This window comes from Mastomys coucha, unplaced genomic scaffold, assembly GCF_008632895.1.
Source record: "Mastomys coucha isolate ucsf_1 unplaced genomic scaffold, UCSF_Mcou_1 pScaffold14, whole genome shotgun sequence".
Lineage (NCBI taxonomy): Eukaryota > Metazoa > Chordata > Mammalia > Rodentia > Muridae > Mastomys > Mastomys coucha.
This window is the reverse complement of record NW_022196896.1, coordinates 64,224,420-64,233,512: the sequence shown is the minus strand read 5'-3', so window position 1 is coordinate 64,233,512 and position 9,093 is coordinate 64,224,420. Positions and strand designations below refer to the sequence as shown.

Below are 9,093 nucleotides of genomic sequence, written 5' to 3'. Positions count from 1 at the left end.
TCTCTCTCTCTCTCTCTCTCTCTCTCTCTCTCTCTCTCTCTCGTTTATTTTGTGCATGGGATAGAGTGCATGCATATAGAGATCAGAGAACAACTTACTAGAGTTGTTCTCTCCTTCCACCCTGTGGGTCCCAGGGCTCAAACTCTGGTTGTCAGGCTTGGCAGCAAGCCCCTTTCCCCATTGAGCTGTCTCTCTGCCCTCTCTCAGTCTTTAATCTGGAGCCACTCTGCAGTATGTCTTTGTGCTTTAGAGTTCCCTCTTAGGTATGCTGTTTACATACCTGACTTTTCCTTTTAAAAAACCAGTATGCTTCAAAGAAAAAAAAAAGTATGCTTTAAACTTTGGTGTTTTAAAATAGACAGGGTCTTACTTTGTATCTTGGTCTGTAATTGTAGCAGTCCTGGGAGCATAGGTATCCACCATACTTGCTGAGACCTCCTTTAAGAAGATGATGGATATACTAGTATTACACTGTGACTGAGTTAGGGCTCTGGAGCCCAACCACTTGGTTTCAGCCCCTAAGTACATTCCTGAATACCAGTGTTCTCTCTCACGAGATTTCTTGCTGTGAAGTGAGGACTTTGGCTTACAGGTGGCTCAACTGTTAAAGGTGCCTGTCACCAAGTGAGTTTGATCTCCAGGGCCTGAAAGGTGAAATGGGAGAACCTGCTCCCTCAAGCTATCCTCTGGCCTCTCCCTGCTAAATAAGTAAATGAAGTGATTTAGCAAGGAAGATGGTGATGCTGGCTCACAGGCCTGAGAGCACTGAAAACATGTCCCCTTAAATGCCCTGCTACCCACCCCAGGTGGATTCCTCGGGAACTTATGGAAGCCAGTGTGGCAGCAGCTGACACGGGCAGCAGCTGCTATGCAGCCTTCTCTTGTCTTCTTTCCCCACCCCTTTCCTCACATCTTAGAGCGTTAGGAGCTCACAGCTCAGCAGTTTGTAGCAGGCGTAGGTTGGGAAGTGCTGCCCCAGAAGAGTGGCTCCCTTGTGCTAGTTGGTGGAACGCTGGTACCAGAGGGTTTCCCATCCAAGATTTTGAACTGCGAAGTGACTTTTCCCATGTGCTAAGTGTATTCAAGTGTGTTTTATTTTAAGAAGTTATATAATTCTTCACCTTTTGGTGTTATGGTATTAAAGATGACCTTTTCATTGCATTTTAATATATTTAAAATGCAATTTTTTAAAAAGAGGAACAGACGGAGCCTATTAATTCCCAAATGTTTCTAGACATTTTTCTGGTCTATGTCAGCCAAGGAAATTATTTCCCTGAATCATGCATGTTTGGCTTTGGACAATATATAATATAAAAATTCATTAATGCAGCTATTAATTGACTGGATTTTTGCTGACATGCTCCTGAATGCCAGGCACTGTGCCAAGTGGTCCATCCATCTTATCTTCCTATAGTTAATCCCATGAACTCTAGAGTTCACACAGCGCAAAGGCATGCAGCTGTAGGTAGTGTATGATGATGAGGCCTGGCCTCAGCTTCCAGAGACCCTCTCTGCTCTTTTCTGTTAGGCATCAACCCTATATGCTTTGGACCTGTAGAATTTTAGAGTCCACAACTCCAGAAGTTCATGAGTATCTTTTGGGGGGGATGGTGGGAGAGAGGGTGTCAGGTAGCTTGTGCTAGGCTGGAGTTTACTATGTAACCAAGGATGGCTGTAGACTTATAGGCATATGCAGTCCTGCTCAGATTTATGTGGAGCTGAGCATCCAACTCAAGGCTGTGTGCATGCCAGGCAAGCATCCCACCATCTAAGCTACACTCCAACTCCCTTACCACCTCACTCTCTCTCTCTGAGGCCAAGTGAAAGAAGTTGATTTAGTAAGAAAAGGGAGGAAATTCCCAAGAGTGGGAGAGGTCCCAAGAGTGAGAGGGGTCCCAAGAGTGGAGGGTCCACGGAAGAATCCTGGGTATCTTATTAATGAGTGAATGTTGTTGAGGGTCGTTTTAAAAACTATGGCTCCAGTGGTACAAGGTTTGGAAACTTTTCCTGTGCTATACACTGTATTCACTTGGACAATAGGTGAGAATTCATTATTTTGGGGACTCAGAATGAAATACCCACCTTGCCTAGTGTTAGCTGCTGAAGCTATAGATGGTAGCGTTCTCGTGTTTAATTCTCATGGCCTGTCTCTGTCTTCCTGGGGCTGGGGATGTAGCTCAGTTAGAGTGTTTCCATAGCACGCAGGAAACCCTAGGTTTGACCCCTAACATGTCATGGACCTGGCCATGGCAGAAACTCTATTCCCAGCACTGGGGAAGTGCAGGTAGAGAAACTCAGAAATGACAGCTAGGGCTACATAAGTGTCTCAGAAAAACAAAACCAAGAATGAACCCCTGAGCCCCGTTGTAGACTGCTGTGAATTCCTTGACTGGGATACACTCACGTATGCACAGATGAAAGGCTTCTCCAGGACTCTTTGGGCCAAGCATCCTCCACCCCGGCTTTTGCTGGGTGATTAGATGTCACACTAGCCTTAGGAAGAGTTGGGTACCCTTGCCTAAGGATTGCTGTCCTAGGCACTCTAAAATTCTAAGTTAATTTTGTGATTAGAAGTGATAAATAAAGCAAATCTTGGGGTCATCAGAGCACCCTAGGGCATTTTTTAATCCCTTCCTTTCCTTAATTGTTCACTGAATTTACAAGCTTTCTCAGAATCCATTTCTGAGAACTACTTAATAACACGCTGGCAATTACCTTGTTCTAAATGACAGTTGCATAAGAGTAACTTTATGGTTGCTTAATCACCCACTGATGGACTACATGCCCCTCGGGGTCCCGTAGCACATACGTTATGCTGGTGTTCACAGCATCTGGGAAACTCCCCCCGGAGGCTCCCCACCTCCGTACCCTGGTTCGTGAGGCTGACATGCTCTGACTTGCCTGACACCAGCCTCTCCTTACATCAGACTGTGTGCTGGACTCCCTCTGACAGCCTGGGCCCCGCCCAGAGTATAGTTCTCTCACCATCTGCTAGTGCCTCTTTTCACCAGAGCAGTTATCACTGGCTGGACCCTAGCATTTCACACAGTACTGACTCTTAGCATAGTTGGCGTGACTAAGGAGGAGAAGAGTGCATGCTTCGGGGACCCCCTCCCCTCCCCTCCCCTCTCATGAACTGGGCGGAGCTGAGCCTGTGAGGCTTCCTCTCAGTGCTGGTAGTTGAGAGCTGTGGAGATTGCTGAGGCAGAGCTGAAGTGCCTCAAGCCCAATGACTTTCTAATCTTGTGCTGCCGAGCTCTCGTGGAGCTTCACCCTGCCCCCATGTTGTAGGTCAGAGTGACAACAGTTATTTGGGATGTATGTCCATGAGGCTCAATTAGAGGGCAAATGACCCCTTAGGGTTAGAGTTCCCTTTGGGTTGGAGTTAATTTTATGGTCTCATACAGTAGGGTTTTTGTCTTCTGGGCAAGAGCTGTATCCTGAGACCTGAGCAGTACAAGACATCTCAAACTTGGAAGAGTTCACTTTTTTGTTGATTTTGTTTTTGTTTGGTCTCTCTTTTCCCCTGTGCTATAGACAGTGGTCTAGGAGAATTAACCCAACTGTGTTTGGGCAGTGCAATATGGTTTGTTTCACAAAGCTGCTAAAAGCCCCAGGTCCCTCCATGGGGTAGAAAGAGAGCCTTTGTAGTAGGCTCCTTCGAGAGTCCTAGGCAGACAGCCTCACAGCGGTGTGCAGGCACCTGCAGGTCCTTTGCATATACTGTGAGAGCCTCAAGAGCTTGCCGGGTGCCCTTTGTGGACCCTAAATTTCTGTTGGAGGATTTTGGTTGCTAACTCATCCGCCACAGCAGGGTCCTAGCTCTCTCTCCCAAGGCTGTCTCTTTCTGACTTGGTCTCCTGTGTTCTGTGTCCTGTCTTGTTTTTGTAATAATCTGCTGGACCCGCTCAGGCCCAGAAGAGGCGCTATTCTCCAGGAGTCCAGGTACTCAGCTCTTGACTCACCATGCTCATCCTTATTCTCATGATCCACCTGACATTTCTTGCTGCTTAGAGTCCACGTGGCTGTTGTCTCAGGAGTTCTGAGTCTGTGGTCTTGACTGCATTTCCACCTTGCATGTTGATTGTCTGGAACAGTGTGGAGCTTGTCCAAGGAGCGCATGCCTCGTCTTCCTTTCCCCTTCATCACTCTGCCCCTCTGCATTGACTTGCACTGGGATCATTCTGGAGTGGTTAGCTCAGCAGTTTTGAGGAGGAATTTGCTACTACAGTTCTGTTGGAGAGAAGGCAATTCTTAAGTAGTGGGAACCCAAGTAGGTAACGTGGGAATTTTTAAGTTTTCCTACATGTGGTACCTTGCTCTCTCACTATTGGTACTCTTGGGAGACGTTATGTGTGGATGGGCTGGAAGTCTTGACTGAGAACAATAGCTGTGGCTAGAGAAGCCCCCAGAGCCTATTCCAGCAGTGCTTTCTGGATTCATTTAGCATCAAGTACTGGCAGGATTTTCGGGTCAGAAAGGAGCTATCCAGACTGGAAAGAACCCTTGTCTTGGGCAGAGGCTAGGGCTGAAGTGGGCACCTGGAGATGATTTTCCTTTTCAAGCAGCAGCTGGAGAGAAAGGTGCCTATCTATGAGGAGGAGACTCTTGGTGTGCAGTACCAAACAGTGATTGCTGGGAGGAGTGGAGTGACCCCCAGCGTCTACACTGGGTCTGCACGATCACTAACAGCAAGTGTGGAGTCCATGCATGATCATCTGTGTGGGTCCTGCTGGGGGTGGGCTGCTTAACATGAGGCAGGGAGTTTAGCTCTCACTGTAGTCAGGCAGTGCTGAGAGCCTTCCTTCCTGTCTGCTTTTCCCTCCCTGTGTTCCAGCGGGTATTCCCCTACATCTCAGCCATGGTGAACAACGGCTCCCTCAGCTATGATCACGAGCGGGACGGGAGGCCAACAGAGCTGGGTGGCTGCACAGCCATTGTCCGAAATATCCGTTATGACACCTTCCTTGTGATTCGCTATGTCAAGAGGCATCTGACGGTGAGTCCTGTCTTGGAGCAGCTGGTGATATGCACTGCCCCTGTTCTGTGGTCTGACCCTGATACTCTGTTTTATTCCAGATAATGATGGATATTGATGGCAAACATGAGTGGAGGGACTGCATTGAGATGCCTGGGGTCCGGCTCCCCCGGGGCTATTACTTCGGCACTTCCTCCATCACTGGGGATCTCTCTGGTACTGTACTTCTCCCTGTATTGCTCCTTATCCCTGTGCCTCAGTTGATCTCTTTGGTCAGGACCCCAGGCTTAGTGAGGCCCCCTCAAAGGACAACTAGATAGAGAGCTGTGGGAAGCCACTCAGATGGTTTCAGAATGCTGCACATTCTTGTCTAGATCTGTAAAAGCTCCAATCCAGGCTCCTTTGGGACAGTTGTATCCAGGAGCTACCTCAAACAGTGTGTGTGTGCCTTGTCTGGGCAGCTCTTCTGGCCTGAGCCTCTCGATCTGTACTTACTGCTGTACCCTTCTTATAGCTGCTCCTTGACTCCATCATCCCCTCCTAACCAACCTCAATTCCTCTCCCTCTTTGTTCAGACATTTGAATGAACCTTGCGTACAAGTTTGCTAGCCATCTGCCTCCTCCCAAGCTGCACTTGGTACTGTAAATGTCTACTGTGCCATCTGCATGCTGTAGAGAGCCTGGCCCTGGCTCTGTTCTGACCAGCAGCATCTGCCTCCTGTGCACAGTGCACTGTCTCCACCTTTCTTTGACTGGTCTGCAGTTCCTCTCACCAGCACTGGAGCTCCTACCTTCCTTGGTTGACATGTCAATGCCATACTTACTTTTGGCCTGGGCAGCCAATTTTTAAAAATATCTATATCTTCTAGCCTATAGAAGTATAGTTTTGTTGTCATTACTGTTGGCATTTTAATTTTGAGACAGTCTTGCTTTGTACCCAGGCCTAATCTAGTGATGTAGCCTGCCTCAACCTTGTCTGTGTTAGAATTACATACGTGCATCACCACACCCAGCAGAGTCGCTTTTTTTTTTTTTTAAATTCAAGGACTTGTTGAGAAAGTTCAGCCAGCTCTCATCGGTTCTAGGTTCTGATGTCCACATACTATAGAACATTGCCTAGGGTTAGTTCTGAAAGAAGGAAGAACAAATTTTGCATTTGTGTGTGTGTTGTATGTACACATGTATACAGGTGCCTGCATAGGTCAGAAGAAGATGTCAGATCTCTTAGAGCTTGAGCTGGGAGCTGAGCTCGATCCCTTAGCAAGCCACTTAACTGCTGAGCCAGCAAGCACCATCTATCTCCCTAGCCCTAATTATTTTCAATATTACCTTTAATTTTTTATTACATAAGTAATGCATAGTCACCAGTAGAATACATAGACTATATCCAGTTCCTTAGTCTTCCTGTTGAGAAGAGTGCAAAGCTTTCATCTTTGTAAGAAGTTTGCTTTTTGCTGCTGTTGCTTTTGAGGTTGCTGTATGGCCCCAGCTGGCCTGAGTCTGGCCTGTGTTGTCCAAGTTAGCCTTGAATTTGCACCACTTTTCCTGTCTTTGCCTCCCAAGTGCTAGAATTACCAGCATGTGCCACCACACTTGGCTTTGTTTCTTTTTTAATTAAGTGCTGATGGGTCTCATGATACTTTTACCGACATGTCATTTCCTTAGCTCATACTCACTGTTCCTGTACCCTGTCTTCTTGTTACTCCTGCAGATCTTCCCTCCCCCAGATTGTCCTCCCTTTGCATTTGTCTTGTGTATTTCAATCTACATTCCGCATATGAGAAGAAAGCATGCTGTATTTGTGCCCCCATTACCATTCCTTGGCTCCACCTCCCTGCCCGTTAGTCTCCATGCTCCCCTGAAAAGGCTTCCTGCCACTGCTGTTAGTCGATAGAGAGGCTTGTATGAGAGGCTTGTATCAGAGGCTTGAAGCAAGATACGAACTCCAGAAGCCCTTGTTGAGGGCAATGGAGTAATCTTCCATTCTCCCTCCTTTAGATAACCATGATGTCATTTCCCTGAAGTTGTTTGAGCTGACTGGAGTGAGGACCCCAGAAGAAGAAAAACTACATCGAGATGTGTTCCTACCCTCAGTGGACAATCTGAAGCTGCCAGAGAGTGAGTGTGGGATTCTGAGAAATGGCCCATACTCGGGGAGGAGGTTGCAGTACCCATGGAGTCTTAAGTGACTGGCACCCACAGCTGTCAGGCCCTTCTGTGCTCCTGTGAGGCACAAGGAGTACCTGCACTACCTCCCCACCTGTCCTGTTACAGGCAAAGCAGCAGCAGGCAGGCGGCTACTTCATTTTTAGAGCCACCTGGGAGGGGGAGGTCAGGGATCTGGTTCCTCAGAAGTGGGGACTGGACACCCAGTTGCCTCATTGTAGGGTGGGCTCCGTATTCCTCACTGTTGTTGTTTTCCCTCCTCAGTGACAGTACCACCAACGCCCCTGAGTGGCCTGGCTCTCTTCCTTATTGTCTTCTTCTCCTTGGTGTTTTCCGTATTTGCCATTGTCATCGGGATCATACTCTACAACAAATGGCAGGACCAGAGCCGGAAACGCTTCTACTGAGCTGCTGCCGTCAGTCCCTCTATGGTGTTTACCATAAGGTGTGGGTCTGAGCATACAGCCTGGCGAGTCGGCCTGTTGTTCAGGGACTGTGTTCTGTCACTGGAGCTTTGAATGCAGGGACCCTGCATCCTCACGGTCATCCATGGGAACATCTCACTGATCCAGGGTACCGAGGATCTGTGGTGTGCCTTTCCCTGGAGTCCTTCCACTTCGGAGTGAAGAGACATGGAGAAATATCTATTGTGATGCCTAAATTACAGAATTGGGCAGATAGCCCAAGCGTGGACTGGACACAGTAGGCCTTCCACTACATTTTAGAATTCCCAAATAGAAAACCAAAACTCGTACAATCTGGAGACCCGCTTATTGGCCTTTGTTTTGCCCATGCCTCTTTCTACTTCAGGAGCTCCTTGGCAATCTGGATGGAGACTTCTCCCTCACCTGCCTGTCTCCCTCTCTCACCGTTCTCTTTATATGCATCCTTAGCTAGGAAAGAAGTTTGCCGCTCCCATTAGGTGGCCCTGGGGCTTCCTGCAGTCACTCATTGCTTCAGCTTCTTCTCTGCTGGGTGGATCCTGTTTCGGACTGTGACTGTGTCTTCAGCTTTCCTCATCAAAGCCCTTCAGGCCTTTGGATGGTTTGGCTAAAAGTTGTTACAAATCAAGAGAAGCTTGGACAAGTTCACAGATGCTGTGAGGTTAACTATGGAATCGTCCAGGTCCAGGTGTGCCTCAGAGAGCAGTTTTGGCTGCGTCTGACCATGTGGAGTCCTTCTGGACCTGCTGGGGCCTGCTTAGTCGCATGTTTTGTGTTCGTCCTGATTCTTGGGATTCTGCTCTGAATGTTGGAAGTGATAAGCAGCTTTCTTCTTATTCCCTGGACTTAGACACTCCCCCAGCTAAGAGATTTGGACATGCTCCCAAGACCTCTTACTGAGAAGAAACAGTTGGTGATCTCCTATTACAAATCTCTGAGAGGGAAAGCCCTTCATCCTCTGTGCCTGGAAAAGTTCTGGTCATGGAGCAGCAGCACAGCTTGAGTGCCCTTGTGTGTCACCTATTACACTGCCTTATTCCACAAGTGTCACATGCTGCTCACCTCTTTGCCCTGTGGTTAAGTTGGTTACAGGCTAGTCTCCCTGGAGGGCCTGACACAGGTCTCTGTAGCCCGAGGAAAAGGTTTCATAAAGTAGCTGATGGAACAGTCATGAGTTCTGGCTCAGTGGCCTCCTTGTAGTGTCGGCTTGGTTGGGGGCTCCAGCCTTTTTCCTGAGCCTCAGGTGTGTCTGCTCTCATCCTGCCCCTCCTGGATGGTTGGGAAAACCCTCACCCCATCCCTTACCCCATCCATCCGTAGGCTAGGGGGAAGGGTCACCGTGGCTGCAGGTGAGAGTTCATCTTCTCAGCCCCCTGTCTTTCCCATGTAGACATTAAAGACATTAAAGCCCTACGTCTTTAATTAATCAGGATAGTCTGTGTTGCCTTTACGCAAGAGAAAAAAAGATGGTGTGCAGAAAGCCTAACACTTTACCCCGGGGGAGCC

At 48.2% G+C, this 9,093-nt stretch overlaps 2 protein-coding genes across 9 annotated transcripts in view; one reads left to right on the top strand and one right to left on the bottom strand.

The window, feature by feature from the left end:
- The window catches only part of Lman2l (lectin, mannose binding 2 like), a 21,409-nt gene extending 12,409 nt beyond the window's left edge, over nucleotides 1-9,000 (top strand). For 4 of the 7 annotated variants that reach the window (XM_031367179.1, XM_031367175.1, XM_031367180.1 and 1 more), the window contains 4 exons: nucleotides 4,838-4,999; nucleotides 5,080-5,194; nucleotides 6,977-7,096; nucleotides 7,409-9,000. In XM_031367179.1, coding sequence (XP_031223039.1) covers nucleotides 4,838-4,999; nucleotides 5,080-5,194; nucleotides 6,977-7,096; nucleotides 7,409-7,551 — 540 coding nt within the window. In that variant the 3' untranslated portion in view covers nucleotides 7,552-9,000. Of the gene's footprint in view, nucleotides 1-3,912; nucleotides 3,946-4,837; nucleotides 5,000-5,079; nucleotides 5,195-6,976; nucleotides 7,097-7,408 lie in introns of all 7 variants that reach the window. The other 3 variants (XM_031367174.1, XM_031367176.1, XM_031367177.1) reach the window with 1 other exon arrangement.
- The window catches only part of Fer1l5 (fer-1 like family member 5), a 58,318-nt gene continuing 53,228 nt past the window's right edge, over nucleotides 4,004-9,093 (bottom strand). Inside the window, exon 54 of one of the 2 annotated variants that reach the window (XM_031367173.1) lies at nucleotides 4,004-4,233. In XM_031367173.1, coding sequence (XP_031223033.1) covers nucleotides 4,180-4,233 — 54 coding nt within the window. In that variant the 3' untranslated portion in view covers nucleotides 4,004-4,179. The remainder of the gene's footprint in view (nucleotides 4,234-9,093) is intronic. The other variant, XR_004117853.1, reaches the window with a different exon arrangement.